This window comes from Sebastes fasciatus, chromosome 15 (assembly GCF_043250625.1).
Source record: "Sebastes fasciatus isolate fSebFas1 chromosome 15, fSebFas1.pri, whole genome shotgun sequence".
NCBI classification, from domain to species: domain Eukaryota; kingdom Metazoa; phylum Chordata; class Actinopteri; order Perciformes; family Sebastidae; genus Sebastes; species Sebastes fasciatus.
The window spans coordinates 13,791,992-13,811,063 of NC_133809.1; the positions used below are offsets into that span (position 1 = coordinate 13,791,992).

A 19,072-nucleotide genomic window follows, 5' to 3' on the forward strand; every position below is an offset into this window, starting at 1 on the left:
GGCTATGTATGTGTACGCGGTGTCTGACATTTCAGTTTATCACCTCTTGTTAAACACACGAGCTGTTGAGCGCAACATCTGTTAATAGACACTTGAGCGCTAATAGACACCTGATGTTGGTTCAGAGGTAAACAGCCACACGAGTTCGCAGAAATCTGGTGCATGAGGAGGCAGTTTCTTTGTGGGGGTTCGAAAAAAAAGCTTGTACAAGCTGTTTTTTGCTCCTCACTTCAGCTGTGTTTGCAACATGTGGCGACCATAATAAATGTGTGTTTGCTGTTGTCAGACACTAATAGTTTGCTATAGTTTTAAGGCCATACACTTTAGGTCCACTATAAAATTACTTCAGGAAGAACTGAGCATGTTGAGCTCCTTTTTTTCAGAGCATTTGGAAAAGGAAATATGAGCTTAGATAGTCATTCCAAAAGAGCAGCCAGTGGAAATTGTACCCTCCTCTTCACAATGTGTAATATTTAACAAAAACATGCAAATCTATATAGATGTATATCTTTTATATTTATTGGTAAATCTGGGATGTGTCTCCTTGCGAAAGTCTCCCCCCCCCCAGCCCCCCAGAACACATTAGCACTTTTCAACAGTGACCCACTGACCTTTGACCTCCTGGGCGTCCACTCCCTTTTGTGAGCTTGTTTCCAAAGCAACCAACTCACAAAGAATGATGGGTGGCTTTTTGTCTACCTGTCTGAATGTGTTTATAGCTCATTCAGTGTTATTGTCGCTCTTCGTGTCGACCTATTCTCTCTCCTCTGGGAATGTCACTTCCTATTAAGTCACTATCCTCAGTGGTCATACCCTTGCTGGTTTCCTATTATGGGTTTCGAAAATGAAAATGAAATCTCTTATGTTAGTGAATTTTCCAGCAAGAGTCAGGTCATATTAAAAGGTAGGGTCGGTAATGCTGAGAAACTAGCAAGAGTACACTAGATTTTAAAGATGATCCAACTGAAACACCGAGCCTAGTGTTGCCAACTCTATTCCAATGAAAGTAGCAGCACAAGCTCCAAAAGTCCCTAAATCTAGCGAGGAACTTGCAATTAGTGTTGTGTCTAGAATGTAGCCCGCAATTTAGTAAACTCTCATGAGATGGTTAAGGTTAAGCATTGTCCTCGAATGGTTAAGGTTAAGATAGGTCGTTGGGCAGTGAGTCTCACAAGAGTTTTGCATGTTTTTTTGCAAGTTTCCGCGATTCTTCTAGACACAACCTGCAATTAGTGCACTGGAAGAGTGAGCGCTGGCAGGCAGGCCGTTCAGTGATTTCATTCGGGCTGAATGAAATGATTTGACGGGTTTATTACAGTCCTGCGACAGCCACAGATGCCAGATTTTCCTCTTTTTTTCTGTCAGAGCATTTGATTTATTGACTGCTGTCGGGATGTAAAAAGAATTTCAACAAATATAACAAAAACTGTCTTTGCACAGCACTACCAACCCTACAGGCTTGGAGAAAAAAATGCATAAAGATTAGATGTATTTCCACGGAAGTTGTGTTGAAAAAATGTTTGCTGGGAAGAACTACATTAAAACATTTCTACAGGAGCTCCAGGTTTCTGACACGACAAGTGAGTAAAATAAAAAATGGAGCACAGTTCCAAGTGTAAACCATGGCTTCGGAATTTATTCAATCATTTCAAACAGACCACACAATATTACAAAATATTAAGTGCCGCATGTCATAGAAAAACAGCCTTCTGTAAAAAAGGCTTTCAAAAAATTCAGAAATAATAGGTATAAATACAAAACAAACTATGTACAAATACCAGAAAAATAATGCTCATTGAAAAAAACAAACCTACAAATTCTGAATTCACATTCTCTAATCTAAATTGTAAAAACTCACACACAAACACACCATGACACCAATTTCCCAAGCTGTCAAATACACACGCAAACACACATTTTCAAGTTTTGTTAGGACAGGACACTTAGCTTATCTCTGCAGTGTAGAGGGAAAGCCAACAAAATACATCAGCATGAAAAATTCAAATTTCCAAATGTCTAGAACGCTTCGAAAAAAGAAAAAACTTTGAACAGATAAAAGTCACACAGCTGCTCTGACCTCGGGTGCATGTCTTTGACATGTGAAACTGTTGCACCAACACGTGGGAAAGCATTCATGGGCTTGAAATTTGAACAGTGAACATATTCTTGTTTCTGTTGCTGCTAGATCAACAGACTTCAGAACAAGAGGAAAAGCAAATCGCTACTCTAATTAAACCTTAATTACATCAATTACCCCCCCCCCCCCCCTTCCGCAACACCTGCAACACAGATCCTGCATTTCATTTATTTTGTGTTATTTCCTCAGAAATACAATAGTTTCACACTACTAAATCAAAAAATCAGCAAATCAGCAAACTCCTATCAACAGAGGAGCACCTGGATTTGAAATAAAGCTGCCAAACAAACAAGAGTGAGTGTGAGCCTCTTGCTCAGTCTGAGATTGTGTGTGTGTTCACTTAATATCAGTCATTAACTCTGGATGTGGGTCGACTATCGGGTGTCAGAAGCTGCCGTTCCCATTTTGGCACACGACGCAGCACCAAACAGGTACAAGCCACATAAAGCTTAAGGCAGGAGAGCGCGAACCTGATCAGATAGAAGCAACATGAGCTCAAAAAATTCTGATTTCACGCGATACTGCGTGTTCAGGCCGTAGATGCTTGTGGATCTACGAGGACCAGGATTATTCACAGCTTAATTTGGTCAGTGTTGAAGATAAGACTTTAAAAACACACCCTGTGTATGGTTCTTGGTGGCTTTAGCTTACTCTCATCCAGTGATTGAATCATGTAAAAGCTGCATGGCAGTTAAAGCTGACATAATACAAGGCTGCCCCCTACGGGCCAAAGAGTGGCACAAAAACATTTAGACTTTGGAAACAAGGAAGCAAAAGAAAATTCCTGAGTTGTCACACTGTAAACACGGCCTGATAACCAAATGCATCAGATTCTGTTCCTGGGGATGCAATATGCATAATAACTCCTGTGTTTGAGTTGATGAGTTCATACATGTTTGCAGCGCAATCTGAAAATGTGACAGAAAATCCAAAACAATCCCTGCTTTTAAAACAGTGTTTCCTAACGGTTGGAGATTACACATCCGTGTGAATCTCAGCCTCAGCCGACCTCCCAGTTTGATCATTTATTATGTACAAATGATTTTCACTTTAATAAAATACAAAAGGAATCACTGACATTAAAACAGGTAAAGAGTTATGGCTTCATAGTGTAATATTTCCAACCTCGTGAAGGCATTCAATTAAATATTTCCCCCTCCTAATCTCCCCCAAATTTTCCTCCCGCCTCCTTCACCCGCACCTCAGCTTTTCAACAGTTCTCCGAGATCATAGGTGTCGAAGAAATCTGACACTCCCTCGCTATCCTCCAGGCTCCACAGGTAGTCGTCGTGGTCCAGAGGCGGAGAGAAACTGACGAAGGGGGTGTTGGGGTCTGGATGGAAAGAGGTACAAGGGAGCTGGTCCTCTGTGATCTGGAGCAGGCTGGGGGGCAAACCCAGAAGACGCTCGACGTCCAGCAGGGTGGTGGTGGAGGCTGCATCTGATGAGGTGGCTGGAGCTGCTGTAGATATGTTAGCTGTGGAAAGGCAAAGGACAAAACACAAGTTCATCTTTTAGCCGGTCTTTTGAATGTTGTAAATGAATGTTTGGAATTATTAATATATTTTAGTTTGTGTCCTCGTAAAAGCTTTCAATTTTACTTTAATCAATTTTAAATACATACACATCTGTGTTTATTATCTACGCCAACCATTTATGTAAGTTGCTATAAGCAACCACAGACGCTTTCGGCCTAAAGTCACCAGTTAATACTCTTAACAGACAGTGGAGTCGCTTCAACTTGCAACCGCATTAATTGCGGCGGTGACCAGTGTATAGGTAATAGATATAGATAGATAATAGGTATAGATAACCCTACATTAAGCCCATCTTACATTCAACAGGCTCATCTTTGATGCTGTAGCTTGGTGGTGCCATTGGGGATGCAGTTGGAGGACCGAGGGGTGGAGGGAACTCCTTCTTGGGGGTGACAGCGCTTTTAACTGGGCTGGCATCTTCAAGACCTTCCTCTGGACACAGGTAGACTTCAATGGGACCATTCTTACTCTTTAAATAGATCTGTAATGAGCCCTGCTGTAAAGGAGAAAGGGAGGAAAAAGATCATTTTTAAATATCTATAATTCTCATAGATTCATTAAATGTATTTTATTTGTCTTTTGGAGAAGTTTTAAATCGGTTTGTTTTTGAAATGTGTTTTTCTCACCCCTGCCGTGTCTGGGACCTCCAGTTTGGTGTCAGCCGGGGCCTTAACGGCAATTACCGTCTGGTCTCTGAGAGTGCCGATGGAGCGGATGTCCTGATATGTCACGTAGCCCAATGTAAAGTGTGTGGTCAAGGGTGATAACAGCAGCAAGTGGATATTTGCATGTGTAACCAAACCAAGAAGACCATCAGAGAACACACTGAACATACACACACACAGCTGGGTGTAAAGGATATCTCTTATTGTCTTCATATTCGGTGAGTTGTTTGAGCTGCGCGGTGCTGGAGTGGATCAGTTCATCCAGAGATCGCTCGACTTTCTCCAGCTCTCCGAGCTCTTTCCTCAGGGCGCAGGCCTTCTCTCCTCCACCTGCACCGCCCTCAAATACATCTCCAACCCTACACATAAACAGAGAAATAAAACAAAACGTGTGATGATGTGATTGCAGCTGTCATAACAACTCAAAGACACATGGCGTAATAGATAGTAAGCAGTCTACATGGTTCAGTGGAGGCTGTTCAATGTTGTCTAGATATGTTGCAATGCCCCCTAACAGTCACCAGGGGGCAGACAAGCTAAGTGTAAGCAGGGATAAATACACTCAGTTGTAGCCACACACAACAGCTTTTCAATTAGGGATGCAATTATTTTCATTGTCGATTAATCCGTTGTTTATTTCATTGATTAATCGATTAGTTGTTTGATCTATAAAATAATGAAAAATGTCGATCAGTGTTTCCCAAAGCCCAAGATGACGTCTTCAAATGTCTTGTTTTGTTCACAACTCAAAGATATTCAGTTTGCTGTCATAGAGGAATAAAGAAACCAGAAAATATTCACATTTTTTTTCTTAATTACTCAAACTGGTTAATCGATTATCAAAATAGTTGCCAATAATTTAATAGTTGACAACTAATCAATCATCATTGCAGCTCGAATTACAAGATACACATTTCTGTGTAAAGCTCTGTTCAGACTTCATCTGTGAAACTTCATCTGTGGGAAACTCTGTGTTGCTTATCCTGCAATTCAAAGTGAGTAAAGATGTTTGGCAGTTGGCTGGACGATATCAAAGCCTCGTCTGAGCTGTTTGACAGGAGCAAATAAACGGTATGTGATTGTGTTGAGAGATGTGTTTATAGGGCTGAACTGTGGCTGTCATGTGGTCAACAACCACAAACCCATTATTATGTGCAGCCCATAGTTTAACCAACACGACTCCGGGGTCTGGAACTCCCACCAAGCATCAACTGTTTGTAAAACTTCTATGTTGGGGGGGACCTGTCTGGTACTTACAGCCACTGGATGTTGTTCTTGGACTTCTTTCGGATGAGCTGGACTCCCTCTAGGACGTTGGTGATGTCATAGATGCGTCTCTTCTGGACCTCCAGAACCTCCGTGGCCCAGTTCAGATCAAGAACTCCATCAGGAGACTCCGCGATCAGACCCACAAATTTCTTGGTCAGCAGGCCCAGGGAGGTGTCGTACCGCGTCCGCTCACCTGGAGACTTTGGAGCTGAGAGCACAGACGAAGGCACGTGAGGAGGGGAGCAGTTAGAAATAAAAGCAGGACCAACAGACAAATGTATTTAACCAAAAATGTAAGCAATCCTGAAAGTAAGTCAAATACAAAGACTATTTACACTGCACTGTATTAGATTTATTTACACTAAACGTTGTTGCAGAGAAATTTAAAATGTTTATAGCTACGTCTCCTCCCAAGAATTTAAAAGGCGTAAGAAGATAAACATAATAAAGCACATTTTTCTCATGGATGTGTCAGTTAGCTTAATTCTCGTGTGAATATGACTCATGTAGCATTCTGTGTTTATGATCCTATTCATGGACTGATACCACATCACAGTGACACATCTCTTTAAGCCCAAAGCACATGTCTTTTGGCCGCGCCGAGTCAAACCACGCCGCGCTGATTTGTGTTTCCATTACCAGTTTTAGCAAGCCTTGTGCCGCGCTGTGCCCGAGATGGACCCTCTCCAGAGTTGGGCCAAAGTGCGCCCGACCCGACGAATCTCTGTGGTTTGAGGTTTAGTGTCTCTCCTGCATCGCTGTTTCTACTTTCAGATATCTGTTTTATTTTACCGCTTTGCTTTCAGATGTACAGGAGTCGTATTAAGTTGCTGCTAATGAAAACCTAACATTTCCTGATTTTGCTGCGTCATAATGAAAGCTTTTAAATAACGAAATAACGGGGGACTTTTATTGTGAAGAATTTATATTTATATTATAGGAAATGAAAATGTTTATCTCCGAATTAGCGATGCTTTGTTAGCGGCCATTCTTAATAAAAAAAACAAGTCTACTAATACTGCGGAGAGAGAAAGAGAACAAGCAGCGGAAATAACGGGTTAGGGGTAGTGTTTTACTGTGAAGAATACAGGAAATGATTTATCTACTGTTTTACAGCCGCTCCTTCGACCACTACACACACACACACACACACACACACACACACACACACACACACACACACACACACACACACACCTTCAAGCTGCTAGCCCTGTTGTAATGGAGACGTAAATCCCTGCTGTGCTGGGCTGAGTCAAACCGAGTTGAGCTTAGCCAGCACAAACTACTCCGTCCACCTATCCTTCCTGCCCCCTTTAGACTCGTACCATTGTAAAGAACTATAATTATACAACTTCCTGAGACGTATCTCTTCGTACTTACAGTATTTTATATTGCTCTGCTTTATAATTAAATTGGACTTAATGTAACTCTAATGTTGAACGTATTCTACTAATGTTTTTTTTTTTTTTGTAATTGCCATTTTCCTGTTTTAGTGTTCCTAGAGCGAGTGCATCCTGCTCTCCATGGAGGAATGGTCTCTCTTTGAATTGCCTCTCCCTTTTCGTTCTGTAAACCTGATTTGACTTAAATACAAGCACTACAAAGATGTTATCAGCACAGATACCACTTCTAGCATTAGAGCAGGTCTAGTATCTACGCACGAAACTCACTACATTACACCACCTCTCTCACATCTATCTCTCCTCTGATCTGTTGTTGGTGTACTCACTTCTTGGACTTGGTATCCTGGCTGCGATGCTTCCTTTGCCTTTTGGTGTGCGGAACTCTGGCAGGTAAAGAGGGTCCTCCAGATCCAGCTTCCTTTTGGCCTAGAGAGGAAAGGAGTTTATGTACATTAGTAAATATAAGAGGGTGTTTCTTATAGCATTCATTATGACCTCATCATTCTGTCATCATAAGGAGATATATATAGTGTGAACATGATCCCCATTTCAATTCTTTCCTAGACTATATAAACCACCTTTCATCCTACTTGACAAGTTGAAAGTTAAATCATGAGAATGACGTGTGTGGGTCACCGCCAGCCAATCCATGAAACAATGCTGGCAAAAGTGCTAAATAGGGGGTTGTTGAAAAGTGTCGTAAATGTGCCAACGGCCCTCAAGTGCAGGAACAAAGCACCCCCGTCACACTTCCCCAAGCACTTCAAGAGGGGCTGATCTTGCGGGGGCGGATGGGGGGGAAAAAAGGGGGTGATCGTTTCTCAACCCACCGCCTGCAAAACGCAAGGAAATCCCTGGATTCACTCAATGACCTCTCCTCCCCCCCTCCCAAGCCTCCCCTACGTCCTCCTTTCCTCCACAGCTTAACACACTGGTCAACCACGCAAACAGATGATTACTTTACTATAACTGCATTGCATCACACACTAAGACCTGCAGTTTCAATCTGAAGCACACACACACACACACACACACACACACAACCTTTGGACCACAATATAAAACTAAGTACCCTCATGTTTCTATGACCTACATAGGCTCATCAGAACAAAAGTGAAAGTCACATGAACCCGGCCTCCCCTCACAGGATTGAGAAATGACCAACTGTCTGGAAAAATGACAAGTGGCGCAAAGTGGCGACACCCTAACATTGTGAATTCCCGGCATTTAAACGTTAACTCAAACACTATGGACGAGAAAGTTTGCGATCAGTCATTCGTCACGCCGTGCGCCCACACAAGACACGCGTGGGATTTCAGCTAGGCGTTTACCGAGGCCTGCTGGGTAATTTGCCGCATCTGTTTAGGACCTCACCTCAGTCATCTATATGACTGTGTCCTCTCTTATCCGTTCAGCTCTGTATTGTCTCACAAACTGGCCTTTCCTCCGCGTCTCTCTTCGCAAACACTCGGCAACAGTAATCCCTTTTGTCAGCGCAGTGCTTTAGCTAATAGGTTTAGACTTTTTTTTCAGAGACGGAAAAAAGTGCTGAATTGACTTGACCATGTGTGGATGCGCCTGTGTGAGTGTGTGGATAATGAAGGCTGCTATTGTCCCAGTGTGCTCCCTGACATGTCCACCTGTTGACTGGCGACATCTGGAGCAAGCACTGCAAGTGCACGTGCTGCTGGCGGGGCAGCTTTTAATCCCGACCTACGGCGTACAGGCGGCCATGCAGTAACTTAGAACACACTCAGGTCAGTGACCAGCCACTCCTGAACAAAATGGTGACTGTTAGCATTTATTTATGGGATTAAAAGCTGTGTTTTTGTTGGCTCACAGTAGCTGCCAAACACCATGGGGTCACAGAGAGGAATGAAATACCGGTTTGAGTGTCTACAAGCAGTGACAGCTGTAGTGAAGACAGAGAGGAGATCTGTCTGGTTTTACTCGATTGCCCAATTCCTCCAGCAGAAGTGAGTACTGTATAAAAAGAGAGCCGCCTTGACGTTAGCATAAAGTAGGGCTGTCAAAGTTAATGTGATAGTAACACGTTTGTGGGCTCAGTTTCAAAGCTAGAGTGATCATATGGTATCACATGAAACTAGAAAACCTAAGGAATCCATTGCTACAAACCATGTCCTACTGGTTTGTCGCAAAGGAGGCTAAATAACGCTCCAAACGTACGCTACATTTTGGTGAGGAAAAACTGGCATGGCCATTTTGAAAGGGGTCCCTTGACCTTTGACCTCAAGATATGTGAACGAAAACAGGTTCTATGGGTACCCACGAGTCTCCCCTTTACAGACATGCCCACTTTATGATAATCACATGCAGTTTGGAGCAGGTCATAGTCAAGTCAGCACACTGACACACTGACAGCTGTTGTTGCCTGTTGGGCTTCAGTTTGCCATGTTGTGATTTGAGCATATTTCTTATGCTACATGCAGTACCTGTGAGGGTTTCTGGACAAAATGTGTCATTGATTTGTGTTGTTTATTGATTTCCAATAATAAATATATACATACACTTGCATAAAGATAGCATATTTTCCCACTGCCATGTTGATAAGAGTGTTAAATACTTGGAAAATCTCCTTTTAAGGTACATTTTGAATAGATAAAAAAGGTGCTATTAATTTGCGATTAATCGTGATTGAATATTTTAATCGATTGACAGTCCTAGAATAAAGTTAACTTCCATGACCTAAATGTACAGATCAAGCTGCACCATGTCAAGAAAATATTGATAAACTTGAGTATTGCAATATTATGTTTTGTGATACTGTATCGATTCTCAAAAACACTGTATTGATTTTTAATTAACAGTTTACATGCAAAGATTCATGGCAGACAGTGACCCAGATTGCACAAAAGTAGTGCTATGATGTTGGATGTTACTTTGATAAATTCAAATGCAGATCCAACTGTTTTGATCACACATATTTTATATGTGGTGTGTGTTCTTATACTATGTCAGTTTTCCTGAGATTAGATTTTAAAAATGGCAATATATCAGCCTTGCTTAAGTATCCCTATATAAATCGCAATATATTGAATCGTAACTCCTGTATCATGACGAGGTTTCGTATCGCAAGATTTCTTGACAATACACAGCCCTAACAGGCCTGGTGACATGTTGTAAGAGGGGAACCAACGGTTTCACCCTGCAGCTGTATGGGTGAGGGTGGGGGCTTGGGTGCTCCCTTTTTTGCATAAGGGATTTCTCTAGTGAGTCAACGGTATTACGCAAACAGCGTCTCATGTAGTGGAAAGACAGGCTGTGGATTTACAGGCAAGCACACAGGTGTGCTGCTCGAGAGCATATCAGGACACACAAAACATCTTGAAAGACTAAATCTGAACATTTGGATCAGTCTTAGACAGAAAGATGGACATTGTGTGCTTCGCAATTATTATATTAAGTATGTTACACAATTTAATATCAGTTCCTGTGCAGCAAGCCACTGTTTAGGCCAACTGCTGTGAGAGGAAATGGGAAAGGCCTGAGCCAAATCATCCACTCCTATTAGCTCTTTATCTCCAACTCGCCTGCCCAGTTACACCCAAAGCACCGCCACACATGGCTTCGTCTGTTTGCTGCACATTCTTCGGCTGATTCCTGCCGCCGCTGTGGTGAAATCTCCACAGCGGCGTTTCACACACATAAAGTCACAGCCACGTGAAGGACTTCTGCAGTCGGGTTTCTCTTCAAACCAACAAACCTGGTCGGTCAGGTTGCATGGGACTCAGATTCCATTCAAGCCAAGGGCAAGTTACAGTACGCCTGCTCCTGTGTACACAAACCCCTCACCACCACACCCTAAGAGAGTCAAAAGAAAAACAATGCCTGCATTGCTGATGAGATTGTCAACGTGGCTCTCAAGAGGTAAAAGAGAAGGGTGGATCTGCCCATTTGGGTTGATGGTGGAGAGACAGAGAGTGGGGGGGAAGCTGCTTTGAAATGCAAAACTTCCCCCTATTGAGGACATTCTGCTCCAGGGCCAGCGCTGGCCTGAAGCCGGGGTAAAACGAGGTGAATGAGAGGGAATGGAGAAGCATACAGTTGGCAGTGTGGCCAATGTCACACCCGAGTGTCAGCAGCCTGAATGGGGGCTCCGAGAAGAATCTCTTGAACCGTAAGGTGATTGATGGCGGCACTGGAAGTCATAAGAAAAGAGGTTTGTTTTCCCACAAAGTGGCAGAAAGAGTAATTCATAAAGCGACGGACATCAATGCTGATGCAGTTTTGGCGGATTGCGCACATTCCAGGAAAATATGGGAACACGCACATGTGACATAAGCAGGGAATAAGTGAGACATTGTTTTCTGGGGGACATTATGCAGATGCATCTCGTTGCCAGACTGACATTTGGCTGTTGTAAATGTGGCTGGTTGTATCTGAAACACGCAAATCCATCTGTTTGCTTTGAGGATGAGGACGCAGCCGTCATAAGGGTCTTCCACACGGCATGTTCAGGGTGGGACTGTTGCGCCGTTATTCCGCCTCGCTGTTCTGTATAGAAGGTACGGAGACGGAATAGGGGGGCAGAGCGTGGATGTATAAAGAGAACTGGATACAGCGTTGGAGACGGGCTCCCGTTCATTCTTATGAGAGTTGCTCAATGAAGCCAAAATGGCTCGACTGCCGAGTAACCGGATCATCCGGTGATCCGGTGATCTTCCGCATCCGTTGGGCCTATAGAGCAGGCGGAGTAGCGTTTCCTTTAACCCTGCCTCCCAGCCCTCAGTCCAGCCTCGGTCTGGGTCTCATTCACATGACCGGAGGAAGGGAAATATCTCTATTAGTGCATTTTACAACTATTAGGATCTAATGATGTAAATACATTCAAGAGTTGATTTACCTAAAAAAAAAAGATCTGACGATTTCCGGACGTCCCTTTCCCAATGTAAGTCTATGGGAAGAAGTCTTTTTGGGCCCAACGGCATCATGTGACCGACATGGAACTACCGCCGTTTGCCCACTACAAAAATGAGTTTCACAGCCTGGCGCACTTCCTGGGGGCTTGGGACAGAGTTATTCTGCCGCTGAAGTATTCACAGAGCAGAGCTGACATCTGTGTAAGCCGGCATGGCGAAACTACACGCACAACGTAGTAGACGCCAACGCTGTTATGTTAAACATCCCTGCTCTTTTGCTCCTGTAATAACGGCATGCTATCTGAAATCACACACCGGGGCTGCATTATTGTTAAAGTATAAAAAAGCAAACCCAGAGTAATAGCGGCCCTTTTTCCCGTCAGTATTGCATACTCTCTGTGTGAAAGGAAGCTACAGAGAGAAAGGGCTTCCCTGGACTTTGGAGGGAGGTCTGAATCCTGTAGCACATTTACACCACTATCAATCCGAAAAGGAAACAAGAGTGACACAACATTATCAGCAGTCTACACACCCTGGTTAAAAGTCACATGACAGTCACTGATACACTGCCTTTTTACTACAGTCAGCATGATTAATAAGTAAAGACGAGAGCTCTGCAGCTCAAGTTAACTTCATTCAAACATTAACTTTTTCGACAGCACGAGCCCCACGAGTAACCTTTTCGAGCGTGGGATCATGCACATATAGATTTGTACTTAAAGGAAACTCAAGTTTTCATGCTGAGCCAAGCATCCTGCTACCAGTGGTTACTGTAGTGTTGTTTAAGCTGAAGGAAGTGAGCTGTACATGAAGAAGCAACACTTCCTGTAAACATAAGACCCATGACTGCACATGCAATGCAGCTGCTGTGTCAGCAAGACTCTCTATAGTCACCTATTTTCCACTTTAAACATAATCATAATAACGGCATCGATTGCATCTATTGTAATGTAACGTACAGCTAATGTAAAGTGACAACAGGTTTTGTGAAACCAGATTATTTATTTTTAGTGCATACCAGGTGCAGGGGTGATGCTCTGTGGCTGAAAACTGAAGCTCGCCTTAATTTGGATGCTGTTCTGCATCTAAATCTCTGTATTTAAAGATTCTGCAGGGGACAATATATTACAGCATTTGGGTCATGACCCTAAAAACACACGGCAGGTGCAGCCGTCGGTAATTTAGAAATACAGGTCAGGTCTGTATCAGAGACTAGAACACTCTCAAAAAACTCCAGAAAAACAATCTAATGACTACTTCTTAGTATTCAAGACAAATGCAAGTCTCCTCACATGAAAAGAAAGAATAAAAAGAGGAAGCTGTGAGATCATCACCTTAGATGTTTTTGAGGCAGGGTCTGAAGGAAGCAAGGAAAAAGCTTAAAGATCCTTCCTTTAGAGGAAGGGAACCAAATGGGATTACTAAGATTAATGTTTCTTTAGTTTTTGTTTTTAATGATATGAACAGGCCCATCACCTTCTTGTAGCATTTGTGTTCTTTTTACCCTCTAGAATTGAAAGTTTACCTAATTTACTGAAATGGGCGGAGGGAAGTTTCATAATCGTGGGAGACTGCGACTTTTGAAACCTGCTGTGCAATTTCAAAAGTGCATCACTAACTCTTTCCCACCTCAACTGAGATCTCTTATGACAATGTGTAACAATAACTAAGAAACACCTTGCTTTTCTTCAAAAACAGATGTTAATGTGGTCGCAAAAAATCCAAACGCACGTACGTACGTAATGCATGTATGGCAGAGAGAAAAAGAAAGAAAGGACAACAGCGTTATCAGTGACTAAACACACTCAGCACTCTGGCTCCCTATCAGCAACATGTCACCATCCTCTGATGATTGCGTAGTAGTATATGTGTAATAAACCCTATCACCACCACATCCAAGACACTCTATATTAGCCTGGGCCAGTCACATTAATTGGTCTTATAATGCTGGATTAAAAGGGGGACAAACACATTTACAAGTCAGAAAACTAAATGGAGAAATCATGTACAAATCCAAGTATACTTGAACCGCAATTAAGTTTACCTTGGCATATGATAAGCCAGGTGGTAGCCTCTTCCTCACTTTACTTATGTCTAATCCTCTTGAAGGGCCTATTAGGAGCACATGCCCCAAGGGCATGGGGTTAACATGAGATTTGGAGGCCCTGTACGCACTCTAACCCCCTAACCCTCTAACCCATTTAGCCTTACTGCAATTCACTAACTCTACAAGACGGCAAGGCTGGCTGGCTAGAAAGAAGAGACCGAATATAACAAGCAACAGCAGGTGTGTGGAGCACTAACACGTCGCCGAGTGCGATCAAATCCTCTCAGATCATAAAGAGTTTCAAATAATCCTTCAGGAATAGGGAAGCATACTGTTTATACATGGCAGGAATACCACATGTACCAATGTTTTTTAGTGTTTCTAAGAGCTCTTTTCAGCTGAGCATACACACATCAGCTCTCAGGAAAGCACACCAGTTGTCCGGTATTGACCTCTGACCTCCACCTCCTTCCTACACTGATATGAACAGGTTATACAGGTCCTGTATCGCCTCAATGACAGGTGCAGTTGGAGCAGATGTCATAGGGGTGTAATCACGAAAAAAGTGTTACTAATGACTCCAACCCATCTTCTGACAGAAACTTTGAGGCGGCAGTCGCTCAGTCTGTAGGGACTTGGCTTGGGAACCGGAGGGTCGCTGGACGGACCAAATACAGACTGTATAGATTCTCAAAAATACTATTGATTTTTAATAAACAGTTTACATGCAAAGATTAACTCAGTCAATACTTTATTTCATTTGCAAGGAGATGCGCCCTCTCAAAGTAGAGCCATGACGTTGGATCTTTACAGGTACTGTGATCAAAGCAAATGCAGATACCACTGCTCTGTTGCTCAGATCTTATGCATATAGTGATGTGTTCTTTATACTATGACAGGTTTCCTAAAATTAGATTTTTTTAAAATCGCAATATATCGTCTTGCTTACAGTATCGCAATGTATATCGCAATATATTGAATCGTAACCCCGGTATCGTGATACATATTGTATCGCCAGATTCTTGCCGATACACAGCCCTATGGACTGGTAGCTGGAGAGGTGCCAGTTCACCTTCTGGGCACTGCTGAGGAGCCCTCGAGCAAAGCACCGGACCTCTAAACTGCTCCTCGGGCGCTATATAGTGGCTGCCCACTGCTAATAATAATAGGATGGGTTAAATGCAGAGAGTAAATTTCACTGTGTACAAAAAACAATGTGTGAAAAGAAAAGAAAAGCTGATTTCAGGTGCATTTCTTCTCCAATTAGAGCTGATTTTTAGCTCGCAAAAGGGTTAATAGGACAGTAAAAATGCTGTGTTTACATTAATGTCTGCCACCAGGCTGGTGGTCATTGTTTGATTGTGTAAAAAGCTGGCTATATCCCACTGTGGAGGCCACTCATCCTTCCTTTTCACAAGCTAGGGGCCCCAAACACTCTCTATCAACTATCCCCCCCCTCCTTTCACCAAAACCATCAAACACACATTTACACACACATCGTCTGGTCTTCTTGCTTGTCTAGCTACAGCTGGACTGCGGGGGAAAAGATGTCACACTTAACATGGTATAAATATATATATATATATGTATGTATACATCCGTTTCTGGACGCATGAGTACATTTATACACATTTATGTATATATATACTGCATATTTTGTTTTATCAACTTGTCCTACCATTTGACCACTTTTATTATTATTGATATGTTCTGTAATGTTCTGTTTTAACAGTTACCATATCTTTGACTTTATTTATCTGCTTTTATTGTCTTGTGAAGCACTTCTTGTAACATCTGTTTTGAGAAGTGCTATATAAATACATTTATTATTATTATTATTATTATTATTAACATGGCTGGCAAAGGGGACACACACCATTCATACACTGTTAAGAATTTCTCAGTAAAATAACAGTAAAGAACTGGCAGCAGGGTTGCCTTTATGTTACTGTAAAATTAACATAATTATACTGAAATTTATTTTTAAAAATTAATTTCACAGTATTTTACAGTTAATTTACTGTTTAAAGATACATTATATAGCTGTTTCTCACCTTTCTTTTACATTATCTTACTGATTTGTTTTAATGCACTAGTTAGGTTGTATTTTTTACATACATTTTAATAAACATTATTTTTTTGCCTAGATGAATAGACTTAGCAGGTTACAGACATAGGAATTGTCACACTAAATACAATTAAAGGCACTTGTTAGGAAAAAGGCTATGATAGACTTGTTGACACTTTTCCCAAAATGTATGTCTCTATAGCTGGCTACAAGCAGATAATGCAAACCATAACAACATGTGAGTGAAGAACAATAAAGCTAATTCACTGATTGTCCAATCATGTACAATGTACAAGCCTCACATGTGCAGATCAGGTCCCAGAATTAAAAAAAATACTGCATGAAACTGTTACTGATGATACTTTAGACAGTTGATCAGCAGTAAAGTGATGTTTTTTTAAGAATGCATTATAGTTCAGTTAAAAAACAGGTTTTCTTTTGTATTAACAGTAAAGCACTGTTTTTAGCAATAACAGGTTAATACTGTTGAAATCCTGCTGTAAATTAACAGCAATTGTTTACAGTGTACGCACATCCAGCATCAGCAGCAGCAGTCACAGTGGCTCCTCTGCGGCTTATCATGTCAAAACATATTTGCAGCTACACATGCATACCAATGGAAATCAATACGCCCACTGTACTGTACTGGACACACTTTTGTATTATGTATTTTATAGTGTGTGTGTGTGTGTGTTTGATGATTCCTTACCGGCAGTCTGCCTGAGGATGATCTGATGGGTTTATTAGCCTCTGGTCCATGGGGGGTTGAGTACAGGCTGTTGTTGGCTCTTTGTTCGGCCACCGCGGTGTTGCAGATCTGGGTGAAGTAGCCGGCCGGTACCGAGCTCATCGGTGGACTGGACAACCCGGTGCTGAAGAACAACTCGGTCTTCACTCCTCCACTGGTGGACAAAACCTTCATCTGCTTCTGCTGCTGGGGAGGGCAAGGAAGTCCCACTACTACCGGCCGACCCGGAGCCGGAGAGACGCCTTTAGGCATCCGCATCATTTTACCTGAGTTAACTAAATATAATATAATATAATATTGGTCAAGCTGCGAGCTATAGCACGAGAAATGCTATGCTAAATTTAAAAAATAAATAAAAATAAACCTTGTTAGTAGCAAGTTGCTGCTGCTGCTATAGGCTTAATATGAACATGTATTTAATAATAACAAAAAGAGGCACTCATGTAGCTGAAATCAACCTATTAAATGCAAAATGCATGTGTTAAATTGTGTATTTTCTAGTAATATTAGTCAGCAGACTAGTTGGTGTTGTTATCCTTTGTCCGGTAACAAAGTGGAGAGGAAACTTACCCTACAAGTTACAAAAAAAACTGCAGGTTTAAATAAATAATCTACTTCAAAAACATCCAGTATTTTAAAGTCCAGTACCAGAAGTGGGTCCAGGACTCACTTGAGATCAGGTTTTACAGGTTTACAGGTTCTTAATGAGTCCTTCTGATGCGGAGTCTGTCTGTGTGTGACTCCTGTCCGTCCACCTCACAGCTCAGCTTCTCCAATACAACAGGACAAGAGCTGGGAAAGGAACAGCTTCTTTTTTTTTTTACCGCCAAACTTCGTCCCGCGAAATTCGGATCTCCCGCGGTTAGAACTCGCCGCTGATTGGCTGCCGGCACGTTCGGCTTGTTTCAGATTTGCATAAAACTGTTGTACGCTGGATGGGGCTGGTTTTTCTTAAAGGGACAGTAGCGTCATTTCGGGACATCATGTTCTTTTATTACCAGGGCTGGAGTTGCAGACAATGACCTCCTGTTATTTTATATTGAATAAGTCCCAGTCTATATAATCAGACATATAATAATACAGTTGTAACTTTGTTGTTACCACATTTTTTTGTGGTTACAGGCTATGAAAAGCATCAATTTCACCCATATTTTGTATCATATTGAGTAAACTAAGCTTCTATTCAATTTCAAATATGGAAAATCACAAGGACATAATGTTCTTTTATTACCAGGGCTGGAGTTGCAGACAATGACCTCCTCTATTATTTTATATTGAATAAGTCCCAGCTTATATAATCAGACATAAAATTAATACAGTTGTAGCTTTGTTGTTACCACACTTTTTGTACAGGTTACAGGCTATGAAAAGCATCAATTTCACCCATATTTTGTGTCATATAGAGTAAACTAAGCTTCTATTCAATTTCAAATATGGAAAATTACAAGAATATTATGTACAAAACATTTAGACTTTCCTATTTGCATCAACAAAATTGTGATATTTGAAAATTAAAAGTGTGTATTAATCAGTGGAATCAAAAGTATAACCTGACCTGAAAACATTGAATGAAAAGGTGAAACACTGGCTGAAACTAAACCAAACCTGTGAACGCTGATTGGGAACATAAATATGTAAATTCATTGTAATGTATGATGTGGTATTATATATTTTTATTTTTTCTAACCATGGACATGGTCTGTAAATTATCTACGGCTAGAAGTTTTATACATTGCATCGGTTGCACTTTAATCAAGCGTAACAATGCCTACATGTATTGTCCCTGTCAAATAAATTATTATTATTATTATTATTATTACTATTATTATTATTAATAATAATAGTAATAATAATAATAATGAGTTAGGTCTAGCCTCAGGGAAGAAATGTATCAATCAGATAACATGCATATATTTTAATAGTGAGTAACTGTTTTTATCTTTGGAGACACTTCAGTTGAAATTGAAGGGAAATGTAATAGATCAATAAAGATAATATGTAATTATGAATAAAACATATTTCCATGGATCATTTCTATAGTAGGAAAGGAACCATTTCATTGTTTACATGGGAACACATACAGTATATCCGTCTTGATGAAAGTGTTTCGTGGCCTGCATGGTGCAAGGTGTTGCTGGGGATGGTTTGTACATGATAATTGGATTCATTCAGCACCACTCTTGCTTATTGGCTCAGAGGAGATATTGAAAGAAAACAACCCCTCCCCCATCCACAGCGACAAGACCCAAGCCATATGACTTGACCCCCATTGGCCAAGGCGACGCAGACTCCCATCCAAAGCGAGCCCTATTGT

The 19,072-nt window shown here is 41.5% G+C and overlaps 1 protein-coding gene across 1 annotated transcript; it reads right to left on the bottom strand.

Moving 5' to 3' along the window:
• Window positions 1–1,607: 1,607 nt before the first annotated feature.
• Window positions 1,608–17,538, bottom strand: e2f2 (E2F transcription factor 2). Its single transcript, XM_074660674.1, has 7 exons — window positions 16,720–17,538; window positions 7,342–7,441; window positions 5,598–5,817; window positions 4,538–4,699; window positions 4,302–4,416; window positions 3,973–4,171; window positions 1,608–3,614 (listed from the first exon to the last, which is right to left on the bottom strand). The coding sequence occupies exons 1-7, from the start codon at window positions 17,017–17,019 to the stop codon at window positions 3,340–3,342; spliced, it is 1,371 nt and encodes a 456-aa protein (XP_074516775.1). The 5' UTR covers window positions 17,020–17,538; the 3' UTR covers window positions 1,608–3,339.
• Window positions 17,539–19,072: the final 1,534 nt, after the last annotated feature.

Bases quoted from the DNA above. Each gene is read 5' to 3' on its own strand.
- e2f2 (XM_074660674.1), bottom strand. From the start codon at position 17,019: ATGATGCGGATGCCTAAAGGCGTCTCTCCGGCTCCGGGTCGGCCGGTA. The intron at 5,818-7,341 runs GTGAGTACACCA...CTGTGCTCTCAG, and splicing joins CAGGATACCAAGTCCAAGAA to CTCCAAAGTCTCCAGGTGAG. The intron at 3,615-3,972 runs GTAAGATGGGCT...GCCTTTCCACAG, and splicing joins CAAAGATGAGCCTGTTGAAT to CTAACATATCTACAGCAGCT.